The 15,594-nt window shown below is 33.6% G+C and overlaps 1 protein-coding gene across 3 annotated transcripts in view; it reads right to left on the minus strand.

Moving 5' to 3' along the window:
• Positions 1–15,594, minus strand: part of LOC114329361 (uncharacterized) — a 75,202-nt gene that overhangs the window by 34,726 nt on the left and 24,882 nt on the right. For all 3 annotated transcript variants that reach the window (XR_007697848.1, XM_028278426.2, XM_028278427.2), the window contains exons 7-9: positions 11,276–11,323; positions 10,237–10,460; positions 1,278–1,510 (exon numbers count right to left, since the gene is read on the minus strand). Coding sequence is in view for 2 of the 3 variants with exons in the window: in XM_028278426.2 (XP_028134227.1) it covers positions 1,278–1,510; positions 10,237–10,460; positions 11,276–11,323 (505 nt within the window). In the remaining variant the exon portion in view is untranslated. The remainder of the gene's footprint in view (positions 1–1,277; positions 1,511–10,236; positions 10,461–11,275; positions 11,324–15,594) is intronic.

Raw genomic sequence — 15,594 nt, forward strand, 5'->3', positions numbered from 1 at the left:
AAGGCCAGGTTAAACAACAATGGGGACAACGGATCTCCCTGTCTCAGTCCAGAATTTACGCAGAAAGCATTTGATATTTCCCCACCTCTTCTAACGTGTGTAAAGAAGTTAGTTACACACATTTGCGTTACCGCAGTTAATTTATTGGGTACGCCCAGCTCGACCATTGTATTCCATAGTGTAGGATGATTAATTGAATCATAACGCTGCTTAAAATCTATGAAGATCTGATGCACCTCTTGATTATACTCCCAATCCTTTCGAACATTTGTCTAATAGTAAATATTTGATCAACAATCGATCTTCCGGGCCTGAAATCACACTGGTCGTCACCAACTATTTCTTCGACGTATGAGTATGGTAGTAATCTTTTTAGTAATATATAACAAAAAATATTTAGTCATCAGTTTCAATTCACTGCAAGCAACATTTCAGAAACCTGCTTCAAAAGCTAGGTATGTCAAAAACCTGTGTTCTGGATGCACACAGGTAATAGACAATGTTTTGAACTTAGATATTCAAGGCAGAGTGAGCAAAAGATTTAAGCGAATAATTACATCATTCCCACAGCCTTAGCTCATTCTCCATACCTTCCGCGATTTTTGAAAAAACTCGCACTCGTTTGTCATGTAAAATTTGAAGTTTTCGGCATGTAATTGCAATTCAAAATTTGGTAATCGAAATTACAATAATTTATGCTTAATCTTAATTACTTAATCATTATTGTCGTGCCGAAAAGCGGTTTCATGGCCATTGCTATAAACTCTTATGCACTGAGACTGAAAAACATTGAGTCGATTGCGTTCACGGGAAAACTTTTAGAGAACTATTCAACAGCAAATATTTCATGAGGATTTTTTGTGGGCATATTTTGTCGAAAAAAATTTGTGGGGATTATTTGTCCGGGAATTTTGCCCGGGGACTATCTGTCCAGTGATTTTTGTCTGGGGATTTTTTGTCCAGGTATATTTTTTGGCGATTTTTTGTCAGGGATTATTTGTCCTAACCCTACCCAAGTCAACCCCCCTAGAAGAAAATTCTGGGTGCGCCACTGCCCAGAATCCTCATGGAGTTAAGAATAAAATTACTACCCACCTGGGGTATCTTCCGTGTCTCTGTTAACATCGACATTTATTTTTTTGAAAGTTTTGGCCACAATAGCAGGAAAAAGAGCCAGCAAACGGCGCGTTAGAAAATAATTACCAAAACGCTTCTTTTATAAGAAAAATAGTTGAATTAGGATTAGTTTATAACTTACGCATTTTATTAATACTTACAGGTATAGACAAAACTTCTCCCATGACTTTAAAGAATCGTGTTATAATGTATATTAGGCCTCCTCCAACGTACTTAACGTACGACTTTATAGATGCGTCAGGAGGTTCTCTTTGTTTGAAAAAGACATGAAGTACGTCGTTACCAAATATTATATAAATTAGTAAGGAAGCTAACAGGATTCCACAGACTGCTCCCATTGTAAACAAAACGACTGTAAATTCTCTGGGACATTCTAAAAGAAAAAATATAATTTTTGTACTATGTGTAAACTACTACTAATGATTTTCGAAATTTAATTACCTAAATAGTTCAGGAACCAAAGTCTTTTACCTCGCGATTTTTACAGAATGGATCAATTTGCTTGAAAATTTGAGAATAAGTAACGTATAGTCCATGGATCAAAATCTATATGATGTCAACAGGCGCTTTTACCATGGGGTGGTTGCCACCCCATTTCGGGGGTGGAAATTTTTTATTATATTTTGACCGCAAAAGGTATAATGTTCTATACATTTTTTGATAAAATTAATAGTTTTTGATTTATTCGCTATCGAAAGTGTTAGTTTTATATCTAAAAAATAAATGTTTTTCGATGGCATACTCATTTACGATTCACTCAATTTTTGCCGTAGAACAAATTTTATAAAACCAAGTTCTTGGGAATTAAATTACCTACAAATTAATATTTAAACATTTTTTCGTATCTCTGATGGTAATCTGTCTATTCTGAAGAAAATGGCATTTTTTACCAAATTGCAAACATTCGTTATTCGCTTTAAACTTTTTTTAAAAACTTATCATTCTAAGCCAGTCAAACTTCTAGAATCTATTAATAATAGATAAATAAAGAAGAATAAATAAGTCCAATGACTAAAAACACCGCTAACTTACATTATTATGCTTCCAATTAGATTTCTCTTTTTTTTTCAAAAAAATATATTGAATTTTTAACTGTAACTTTTTTATTTTTATCTTAGAAAGTTCGTTAAAACAGAATTTTGTAGGTTTTTACAAGATCTATAAGGTTATTAATATTAAATCCTTTTAAAATTCTCAGTCACAAAAAGAGGTGGCATTCAAAGGGTTGGTAAAGGTACTTTTTGCATGATATTACAAGTTTTAATTGTCAAAGCTCACTTAATTTTTGCCGTAAAAAAATTTTGCAAACCTAGTTCTTGGAAATGAAATAGGCTACAATTTCATATTGAAATATTTTTTCGTATCTCTGATGCTAATCTTTCTATTCTGAAGAAAATGGCATTTTTGACCAAAGTACAAAAACTCGTTATTCGCTTTTAAGTCCATTTTTTAAAAACTGATTACTCTAAGCCGATAAAACTTCTAGAACCTATTAAAAATACATAAATCAAGAAAATCAAATCAGGTCAATGACAAATTTTAATTAGGGGGTGATTAGGGGGTTGTTTACGATCACTTTTTTGCTGAAAAAATAGGGACTGACATTCTTTTCATTATAAGTCACTTAAGTTTTTTAGCTAGAGATTTTTTTTATTTCTGGAGATACATATTTTTAAATACTTTAAATTAGTTTCAACAAGTTATCCTCGAAAAGTGCATAGTTTTCCCGTCCTTTGACTTTGAAACTACAATATTTAGCATTTGACGAAGAAGAGCCAACATATAATAAAGTATAGCTCGATTACTATTGGTCTTAAAGAAAATAAAATAAAACAGTTGGGTTTATTTTTTCAAAAGGTACATTTTTATTAAGAAAAAATCTTTTGATAAAACGAAAATTTTTTGAGTTATTAGCAGAAAACTGATTAAAAACATTGGGTTTTTTTATATAAAACTAACGCTTTCAATAGCGAATAAATCGAAAACTATTAATTTTATCAAAAAAATATATAGAACGTTTTTTGCTTATAATGAATGTTTTTACCAACTCTTGTGGTCAAAATATAATAAAAAATTCCAACCCCGAGATGGGGTATCAACCACCCCCATGGTAAAAGCGCCTTTCGGCATTATATAGATTTTGATCCTTCGACTATCTCCTACTTATTTTCAAATTTTCAAGCAAATTGATCCATTCTGTAAAAATTGCGAGGTTTTGTTCTATTTTAAGCTTCATTACTTGGAGAAGCTACATAAGGAGAAGCTGCGTAGTAACAAGAAGAATTAAGGGGAAACATACAGATTAAGAAAATAATGTGAATGAACTCAGATATAATCATCATCATCATAGTCAACATCTTAGTAGATGTGTTGTGGTTCATAATTGGGCTTCAGCAGCTCGGACAGTTTGATTGATAATATTTCTCCACTGGTCGCGGTCATCAGTTATATGTATTGCCTCAGTATACTGTTTGTTGAGAAGCTTTTTAGTAATGTCCGCCCATCGCTGTGGAGATCTTCCGCGTTGGCGTTGAGTCTGAGGCCTTCCTTGGACCACCAACTGCTCCATTTTGTGATCACTTCGATGGATATGACCAAAGAACTTTAAAATTCTAGAGAAAACGGTACTGGAGAGACGCTGATCCGGTTTAATTTCATCCAGAACCGAGATATTTGTACGGCGAGCCGTCCATGGAATTCGAAGCAGGTATATATACTGTCCACATTTCAAAGGCGTCTATACGTCGTCTATCTGATTCTTTGACTGTCCATGTCTCGCATGCATAGTAAAATATGGAAAAGACCAGAGTTGAAACGAGTCTCTTTTTGTTTGTCATAGTAATGTGACGATCACGCCAGACCCCGTTTAGTTCACTCATTGCTGCTCTTGTTAGTTGAATGCGTCTTCTAAGTTCGGGTTCACAACTGCCTGTGTTGTTAACTAGAGCTCCAAGATATATCATAGATGAGACTACCTCGCATCCCGCAATAGTTTGGGTTTCAGGAAACTGTTGTTGGCGATTAATAACCATGATTTTGGTTTTGTTGTAGTTAACCATGAGTCCAGATATAATAGACTACATAAAACAGAAGAGATTAACCTGGTACGGACATGTCAGAAGAGCAGACAAAAAACGTTGGATAAACAGAATAAGAGAGTGGAGACCGACAGAAAGAAGGAAGAGAGGCAGACCCGAAGATCTTTCAAAGATGAAGTGGACGAAGCAATCTGCAGTAACTGGACTGGCAAAACAGAAAGAACTGGAAAGAACGGTTGAGTAAAGGAATACAGTGAAAACTGTGAAAGTCCTTGGTATATATACTTACACTAGCCCAAGATAATGAAGAGACGCGAGTTCTAAATTTGAAAAAGTGGGGAAAGCTTCATTATCTCTGTATCCACAAAGCAGTTAGTTGCATTTGCCGGTTACTTTTGGTATTATTACCACAGGACTACAGGAATCTGTATTCGTAAACGGAGGACGTCTAAACAATATTAGATGGCCAACTACGCAGTAGTTTTTGCGGACATCTTGGATGATTTACAAACAATAATGTCACGCATATCAGATATAGATAGAGAAATTGAACTGGATTTGAATACGAGAAATAAAAACAAAGTACAGTCGAACCCGCTTATTGGAACAGCCTTCGTGCCAAGCAAAAGTATTCCTATAACCGGAATATTCTAATACCCGATCATTGGAGGCTGGTAAAAACGTTTCGGGACCTTAAATTTCCATTCCTTAAACCGGGATATTCTTATAACAGGTATTCTAATAAGTGGGTTCGACTGTACTTGGTAGTCAGTAAGTGCAAATACTAAATACACGGTTTTTGATAAACTGACCAATTGACAGGGTAAACAGCAACTGGTACCTTGGTACCAACATAAACAGCCAATGTGCCACTCTACTCAACTCTACTGAAATGGAACAACGAATAAGGAATAAAAAATCCGTGTTGGTAAAGATGAACTCTCTTTTCAGAAGTAACGATTCACATAGGTACCTTGGTACCAACATAAACAGCCAATGGACCACTCTACTGAAATAGAACAACGCGTAAGGAAAACAAAATCCATGTCGGTAAAGATGAAGTCTCTCTTCAGAAGTCACGATTTACATAGGTACCTTGGTACCAACATAAAGAGCCAATCGACCACTTTCCTGAAATAGAAGAACGCATAAGGAAAACAAAATCCGTGTCGGTAAAGCAGAAGTCTCTTTTCAGAAATCACAAGAGAAGCATGGTTTGATGACGAGTGCAGACAAGCAATAGAGGAAAGAAATGAAGCACACAAAATATACATAACAAGAAGAACACGGGAAAGCCGAGCATCATTTGAAGTCACAACTCACATAACAATGATGTTCGTATCATGTTCTAAGCATATACTACCAACATTCGTCGGAGTATATTCTTTTTAGTACAAGCATAGCATGTACCTTAAAGAACATTCTAAATTTCATGTTCTTTGCATATACTTTAAAGTACAGGGTGTAACAAAAATACAGGTCATAAATTAAATCACATATTCTGGGACCAAAAATAGTTCGAATGAAACTAACTTACCTTAGTACAAATATACACATAAAAAAAGTTATAGCCCTTTGAAGTTACAAAATGAAAATCGATTTTTTCGAATATATCGAAAACTATTAGAGATTTTTTATTGAAAATGAATATGTGGCATTCTTACGGCAGGAGCATCTTAAAGAAAAATTATAGTGAAATTTGTGCTCCCCACAAAAAATTTATGGGCGTTTTGTTCCCTTAAACCCCCCCCCAAACTTTTCTGTACGTTCTAATTAAATTATTATTGTGGTACCATTAGTTAAATTCAATATTTTTAAAACTTTTTTGGCTCTTAGTATTTTTTCGATAAGGCAGTTTTTATCGAGTTGCGGCTTCTTTTTTAATATGTTTACATAAAAATTTTATGGGGGTTTTGTTCCTTTAAACCCCCCAAATGTTTGTGTACGCTCCAATTAAACTATTACTGCGATACCATTAGTTAAACAAAATGTTTTTAAAACTTTTTTGCCTCTTTGTATTTTTTCGAGAAGACAACTTTTATCGAGATATGGCTTCTTTTTTAATACGGTTCAAAATATACCTAAAAATGTAAATCATACATAAATTTTCATATTTTTACCAAGTCTCCATAATCGTACTTAACCATATACAAATATGTGGTGGATTTGACAAATATTCAAAATATCTCGATAAAAACTGAATTTTCGAAAAAGTACTAAGAGCCAAAAAAGTTTTAAAAATATTGTGTTTAAGTAATGGTACTACAATAACAATTTAATTGGAACGTACACAAAAGTTTGGGGGGTTTAAAGGAACTAAACCCCCATAAAATTTTTGTAGGGTGTCCAAATTTCACTATAATTTTTTCTTAAGATGCTACTGTTGTAAAAATGCCATATGTCCATTTTCAATAAAAAATCTTTAATAGTTTTCGATATATTGGAAAAAATCGATTTTCATTTTGTAACTTCAAAGGGTTGTAACTTTTTTTTATGCACATTTGTACTAAGGTAAGTTAGGTTCAATCAAACTATTTTTGGTCCCAGAATATGTGATTAAATTTATGACCTGTATTTTCGTTACACCCTGTATATTCTCGTACCGAATATACTGAGTACATTAGTGTACGTAGTAACTCGTAATATTCGTAAAAGTTTATTCTTAGAATATACCTTTATCGAATATTCTTAGCACATACTTATAAGTACATTCTTAACACATACTTATAAGTAGATACTTTAAAATATCTTAAAAATAATATGTATGTATAGGAAGTATAATATTAGCCTTATAGATTATCAACTTCGTTATATTTTAGAATAATTAATAAAATTTATGTATGTAGGCAGTATTGGACGAATTTCATTTCAAAATTTTGTATGGTAAAAAAGTTTTTAAACATTAATTGCATTAACATTTATTATTAAAAATTCGTTTTCATAATTGAAATAACTTTACTATTTCGAGTTTATCACGAGTATTTTTACATCGTTGGAATTTGAATTTAGGTACATTCAATTCAATACGGCAGGCTGTGATACGGGCCATTCCAGAACCAAAGCATGCCAAAACCCACAACCAAAGGCTTTGGTGTTGCCAACCATCGAGTAAGCTTTTTCCGTCAACCTAAAAAATTCCCATTTTTATAAAAAAATTCCCTCCTGTTTACAAAATCTGAGAAGATATGTTTAATTATTTTCAAATATTTTGATTTTTTTTAATATTTAATAATTTGGACTGGAACAAAAATTCCCTTTTGAGTTAACTTTTCCCTTTATCACCTTTTATGTTAAAAATTCCCGCAAAAAGTGAAATTTCCCTCCGTTTGGCAACACTCACCGGTGCATTGATGTTGTTATTCCACTTCCACAATACATATCCCCCTAACCCCGCCTTGTTTTATTCTGACCATTTCTTACCTGAATGAATCAGGGTAGGAAACAACGGTAAAATATGAAATCGAGAATATGTACCTATGCAGTGTGGCAGTGTTAAGGATGAAGACGAATGATAATAAAGTACTAGTAATAATCTATTTTGGTAACACTCAATATTATTTAATACATACATATAAGTAAGTACATATAAGTATATAAATTTTAGTTACTCATACATAGTTTAGTTTAGCTAATATTATAATATAATAGTTTATATAGATAACTAAAATTTATAAATACATGTACTTACTTTTTAAGTAATATTGCAGAATGTGTAGGTACCAACTACATTCTCATTTGCCATTAAAATATTTAAATGTAATAGGTATTTGGTAGAACCAGTAGAACCTAAGATGAGATTAGGTGATGCTGAAAACATACTTCTGAGCAATATAGCACTTGATAGCACTTTCTTAGAATATCCTTAAAAATACATTCTTCTAATACAAAGATGTGCAGTAGTACGTTCTAAGTATATAAATAGAAGGTTTATAGCACTTCCTTGGAATATTCTAAAAAGTACGTTCTTAGTATAAACTAAAAAGTTGTGCGGTAGTACGTTCTAAGTATATAAATAGAAGGTTTATAGCACGTCCTTGGAATGTTCTAAAAAGTATATTCTTAGTATATACTGAAAAGAAGTGCGGTAGTACATTCTAAGTATATACATAGAACTTATATATACATTTTTATAATACAATATAAATGAGTCAGATTAAATAAATTATTAGAAGAATTTTTTTACTTAGCAACAACATTTTTGTTTATTTTAGAAGTATTTTGTATTTTGACAACGAAACCCGATTTGGGCTTCGAAACGTTAATAAATTCATTTTTTTAGTAAAATTGTGGCTTATTTCCCATAGAAAATAGTTAATTATATACATAGAACGTTTAAGTACTGTAATGTAGTATATACTCAATATGTGCTCTGCACATTCACAATGGTAATTACGCATATTCTTAGTATATACTTTTTCTGAAAAGTATGTTCTATGAATCTACTAAGAACATGAAATTGTTATGTGGGAAGACGGAAAGCAGACAAGATATGTAGAAATAAAAAAAAAGCCTATGAAAATGCACAAATAGAAAAAATGCAAGAAAATTTCAAAAACAACGAAATTAGAGGGGCTTACGAATACCTAAACAAGATAAAAAGTGGGTATAAACTTTAAACAAGTCTATGTAAAGATGAAAGTGGGCAAATCATCAGTGACCAACAGAAAGTCACAGAAACCTGGAAGCATTATTTTCAGACTTTACTTGGAACATAAGTAGATATGGAAGATGAAATGGGTACGAACTACGTAGAACAGAATGAAGTAGAACATGGAGTAGAAGCTCCAACCATAGAGGAAGTTCTCGAAGCTATTAAGGTCCAGAAAAACAATAAAGCCCCGGGAGTTGACGAACTACCAGCAGAACTGTATGAGGTAGGTGACGACCCCCTAGCAAGTCACATCCACGCGCTCATCAAAGACATATGGCAAGAAGAGAAAATACTCGACGACTGGAAGAAAAGTATACTATGCCCGATCTATAAAAAAGGAGACAAACTCCAGTGCAAGAACTACCGTGGAATTTCTCTACTATGTACATCATATAAAGTCATCACGTATATTATAAACCAGCGGCTCCAACCACTAGCAGAAAATATTATTGGAGAGTATCCGACGGGCTTCCGACGGGGAAGATCGACACTGGATCAAATATTTACAGCCAAGCAGATCTTGAGCAAGTGATAAGAATGGGAGAAGATAGACTACCAAAAATAGCACTGAATGCTAGAATGCATGGAAAGAGACCGGTTGGAAAGCCAAGAAAACGCTGGGAAGACACAGTAAACAGCGATTCACAAGCCCTTTTAGGAGTCCGTGTATGGAAAAGAGCAGCCACAGACAAACAAGGGTGGAGGCAAAAACTAAAGGAGGCCAAGGCTCAATTTGGGCTGTAGCGCTGTAGAAGAAGGAGAAGAGGCTTAGACACTTTCTGAAGCTTCTTTAGGAAAGCTCGAGATTTTCCATATATGGATATATAGGCGCATCTTAGGAATTTAATGGATGGATCCTATGGCTAATGTTGATGTCTTACGTAGAATGGGCAAGGAATGGGAGATTATTAACACTATTAACACAACAAAAGAGTGCAAATTAGAATATCTTGGCCAGATTATAAGAAATGAACAGATATATGACTTGCTGCTACTCATTCTTCAGGGTAACGAATTTGGAGAAAGAAAACCCAGGGGGAAGAAGGATATCTTGGCTTCAAAACCTGAGAAAGTGGTTCAATACGTATACAACCGGGCTATATTCCGAATAACTGCGAACAAAGTTAGGATAGCAATGATGATTGCCAACATCCGGAACGGATAGGCACCTTGAGAAGAAGGTGTATAAGAGCCGGTTTCACACTGGTAGTACAAGTTATTTAATTTGATCTTAGACAACCAGCCAAATAGTAAAAGAGAACAATGCGCTATATTATTTAGAGAGTTGAGTTCTGCCTCAGAGGAATAGAGTTTAGAATGATAAATAAAATGAAAATAAACCAAACTTGGTCTTCTATCAACAACAAGAAGATCCAAAAGAATGTAAAATATGTATTAATTTTTTCTTACCTTTATTAAAATTTGTTTTCTGAGTTAAATACGCAGATTCTATCTCGCTACCATCGTCGTATAAATAAGTTTGTCTATCATAATTGTCATTGCCTTTAGTACCATGTACACTCGTTTTGCTTGAAAAAATTGGTATCGACCACGATCTCTTCACGCACGGTACGTGCAAGATGGAATATTTTTCTTTTAATCGAGGATCTATAGGTCTGTTCAAGCAATCGTTTCTAAAATTATTTAAATGTTACAAAAATTGTTAACAAAAATAAAAGTGACAAAAACTTGCATTTGGAAACAAGTTATTTCCTAATGTAGGTACCTATATACCTATAGTAAGAATTAACATGTATTTGACTAGAATCATACTTGAAATAGTGGCGAATTTTGGAGTAGGAGGAGATTTTAATAGTTTTTTTATGACATGGACTCTATGTCAATCAGCCAGTCACAACATGACCACTATATCAAAAATAATAAACGTTTAAAGACCGTGTTTTTTTAAATTTTTAAATTTTTGCAAGTGGGTAATAAATTGTTATTAATAAATAACATAAAAAAAAAACAATTTTACCTAATCACTTCGGAATCAATTTTTTAGACGTATCTCATCGAAAAAAAACACTTTTTCTCACTTGGTATTTTTTTCTCGAAAAATGCTTCCTTTTCTAATTATTCGCAACTTTTTGTTGAAAACATGTCTTAATTAGTGATTATTTGGATTTATTTTCTAAAGCCTTTTATCCTTGTCAAAATATTCGTATTTGTCCCTACTTGAAGCTCTAAAGATTATAGAGTTTTTTGTAGAATTACAATTTATTCAGTTTTTTAAAAATACAATCCCTAAAATCAGTAATTGAGGCATTTTTTCACAAAATATTGCAAATAACTCGAATATTGCATTTGTTATCGAATTTATATTTATTATCGAATAATAATATTGAATTTTTCGAAAAATAATCAAGAAATCAAAATTATTTATTTTGATGATACATATGCCTAAAAAGACGCATTCGAAAGACTGTAGGACAATATAGGTACTTACGATTTGCGTCCATTCTGGTAAGGAGTTTGTACCACACATTTTGCAGTACTGAAATCAAATAATAAAAATAATTATTGTATGTATTATAAAGTAAACTTATAATTGAGTGGCCGTTTACCAAAAGCTGATATGTCCACTTTCCATATTTTTCAGAGGAGCAAATTCAAATGTCCACGATGTCCATAAAATTACAGCTTTAGAAATATCATTTTTGGTTTTGAGTTTAATGTTTTTACAGCTATTTATGTGAGTTGACATATAAGAAAAAACTGTAATTTTATGGCCGTCGTGGAAATTTGAACTTGCTCTCCTGAAAAGTACCAAAAATGGACATATTTGCTTTTGGCAAACGACCACTGAATTGAGTCATAACAGCATAAAATAAATATAAATATTTTGTTTGCTTCATTCAGAATTAGTAGCGGCTTATTTATTATTCTAATGTTTTGGCAAACATGTGGGGTTCTGACGTCAGAAATCTCGAGTGACGTAAGCGGATTTTTGTAGTAAAAAAAGCATATTTCCGATATCTGGTTGTCAAGAATTGATTCTTCTTTCTCATAATGTGCATATCCGTGACGAATGTTGGCGATCATCATGGCAATCTTTATTTTATCTGCAACAGCGCGGAAAAACTGCATAGATGTTGTGTTGAACCAGGTTTTCAAGTTCTTTAACCAGGATGTTCTTCTTCTTCCCGGACCTCGCTTTCCAAATATTTTTCTTTGAAGGATGGCTTGTAGGAGGGCATATCTGGATTCATTTCGCATTATGTGTCCAAAGTTTTCTAACTTTCGAGATTTGATGGTGGTCAGTACCTCTCGGTTCTTCTTAATTCTTCTGGGGACCTCTTCATTTGTGACCCGGCCAGTCCATGCGATTTTAAGAATTCTCCGATATAGCCACATCTCAAATGCTGCCAATTTTCTGCACAAATATTCGTTTAAGTTCCACGATTCAACTGCATAAAAGAGGACAGAGAGGACGTAGCATTGCAGCATTCTTACTTTTATACCAAGAGCGGGTTTGTGGCTCTTGAAAAAGGCCCCCATACGGTTCTAGGCGGATCTAGCTTTCCCAATCCGCACTCTTCCTACATAACAATGATGTTCGCATCATGTTCAAAGCATATACTACCAACATTCGTCGGAATATAATCTTTTTAGTATATGCGTAGTACATATACCTTAAAAAACATTCTAAATTTCACGTTCTTTGCATATACTTCAAAGAATATTCCCGTACCGAATATACTGAGCACATTCGTGTACGTACTATCTCGGAATATTCGTAAAAGTTTATTCTTAGAATATACATTTATCGAATATTCTTTAAAAGTATATTTGAGTATATTCTTAACACATACTTATAAGTACTTTTAAAATATCTTAAAAATATTATATAATAATGTTAGCTTTATAGATTATTAACTGCGTTATTTTTAGAATAATTAATAAAGTTTTTGTGTGTAGTTAGTATTGGACGAATTAATTTCTTAAAATGGTTTTAATTGTATGGTAAAAAAGTTTAAAAATTACCTAATTGTACAGAATGCGGCAAAATAAACAGTACTTAAATGAATTTTGAAATGTTTATGATTATTTATATATCTATAATACATTATATAGCCTTGCAAACATAATCCACGACGACGCACGTTCCCGATAAAACAGATGTTAAAGATGCCCTCTGGCCAGTGGCGGATCTACGGGGAGGAAAAATGAGGAAATGTCCACCCTAACAAGGTCCAAAATTAAAGAAAAAAATTGTTCAAACATATAAATATATTAGCTCACATGAAACCGAAACCACAGAAAGACAAATTCAACCCAATAAACACGCTAGTTAGGAAAATTAAGGGAACTAAATGCCTATAAGTTATAATTTATGTCTTTTATGTAATCCGAGTTTAACTTTTGTATGTCTTTTGGTTGGTTTTTCATTGGAAGTTCCCCCCTAAAGCAAATTTCCCCTCCCAAGGCAAATTTCTAGATCCGCCACTGCCTCTGGCACGAAAAAAATCTTTAATTTTAGTCCTCAATTTCGAAATGGCAGACGGCGACCCCTTCAGCTTTCCCCATATGTACGCATCTGGTGGCGTTAGTTCTGGTGAGTGGAGGTTCCAAAAATGATCGCACAGTATTCGAAGAGACTCTCTGGCAGTGAGACAGGTTATCTTGTCCTGCTGAAACCACTGTTGATTTTAAGATTTGACCATTTTCGTGACCTTTTCCGTATGGCCGAAAATAGTACTCCATTATAAAAAAATTTTCTGCAAAACTGAAAACCACCCTGAAGTATCTAACATTAACATGATATTGACAAACGTTATAAGAACGTTCAGAAACCACTCAATACATTTCGGCACATGACACATACAAATTTGAGGCATACGAATTTCAGTAATGTTTATTTTGCCGCATACCGTATTAACGAAACAAAAATGTACGTTTTCATAATTGAAATAATGAAAACGAAAACACATTATTTGTGTCTAATTATGCACTGATAAGGATGAAGGCGAACGATAAAGTACTAGAGGCCAATTTCTCATATCGAGCTCAACTCCAGTTTAACCTGAACTTTTAGTGAACGTCAGTTTAAAGTTAAAATCGTCTTTCTCAATTCACGTTAAACCGATGGCAGTTTAAACTTGAACGATGCTTGAACGCTGGAATTCTGCCGTTCAAAGATTTCAGAACCCAGTTCAGATGATTTCACGGATAACGCATGCGTTGTATTAACACGAAACGCTGTCATAATATAAATATATCCTATTTTATTATACTTAGCCTAACGATAAACGATAACATTATGTTTGTTTTTATAACATTTATTTATAATTATTAAAATTACTATTTGACTAATAAATACTTAAATTTAACTTTATTCAAAAACAGCATAAAAATGGTCGTACAAAATGGCGATAGTTCTTTTACCTTTTGCCATCTATTGGCATTTCCAGAAAGCTGTAGAACGTGCACTCACAATGAGAAACGCATTCCAAACAAAACCGAGGTTCACCGGTGAACCTGGTTCAACTGAACCATAGATTAAGGCAGGTATGAGAAATCGACCCTAATAAAAGGACTAGGACTAGGAACATACATAATCTCTTTTTTTTTGTTTGCGGTGCTTCAAAATATTTAAATGGTAACTCAATATTACTTAAATAGTAGAAGGTACATATACTTAAGTATATAAATTTTAGTTACTTATAGGTTAGTTTAGATAAATTATATAATATTTATATAAATAACTAAAAGTTATATATCATCATCATCAAGGCTTTTCATTCCAGGTGGAATGTTTGCCGCTCTTACTTAGAGCTCTCAGATTCGCTTATTGCGGTGAATCACTCCGCATTCCACTTGTATGTTGTCAAAGTTTGTTGTATGACTTGGCTTTCGTTACTATTTTCTTCCACTCATTTCGATACGTGCATAGTTTCCTCCAGTTTCTCACTTCCAGAATTTTGATATCTCTCATGACCTGGTCCTCCCATCTCTCTCTGGGTCTTCCTCTTGGTCTTTCAGTTGCCGGTTTCCATTTGGTGATCTTCTTAATCAGTCGGTCGTTTTTCCTTCTTTCTATGTGTCCCAGCCATCTCAGCCTCTTTGATTTAATAAATGTAACTATATCTTCTCCCTTCATTATGTCTCTTAGTTCATGGTTCATTCTTCTTCTCATTTCTCCGTTGTCCATTCTTATCGGGCCCATAATGCGTCTGAGGATTTTCCTTTCGAATATTCTCAATTTTTCTTCATCTTTTTCCGTGAGGCACATTGTCTCAGCTGCGTACGTAACTACTGGTCTGATTGCAACTCTGTATATTTTCAGTTTTATATTTCTGGATAAGTTCTTGTCCTTCATAAGCCTATGATATCTCCAGTATGTTTTGTTGCCTGTTAGTATTCGTTCCGTTACTTCTTCACTTCTCTTGTTTTGGCCATTCACTATTACTCCCAAATATTTAAATTGTTGGACTCTTTCAAAAGTGTAGTTTTCTATTTTGATTTCTCTCATCCTGTTATCTTCTCTTCTAGAGCAGAGTAGATATTTTGTTTTTCCTTCGTTAATTTCTAGACCTCTTTTCCGTGCTTCTTTTGCCAGGATTGTTACTGCTTCTTTTAATCTTTCCTTGTCTCTTCCCATAAGAACTAAATCATCTGCATATGCAACTATTTGTGTTGAGGAGTGGGCTATAGTTCCTTTAATTTTGCTGGCCTTGACTGTTCCTTCTACTGCTATGTTGAATAATGCGGTTGACAGGGAGTCGCCTTGTCGCACTCCTGTTTCTATTGCAATTGATTTTGTGC

This window comes from Diabrotica virgifera, chromosome 4 (genome assembly GCF_917563875.1).
Source record: "Diabrotica virgifera virgifera chromosome 4, PGI_DIABVI_V3a".
In the NCBI taxonomy this organism is placed as follows: domain Eukaryota; kingdom Metazoa; phylum Arthropoda; class Insecta; order Coleoptera; family Chrysomelidae; genus Diabrotica; species Diabrotica virgifera.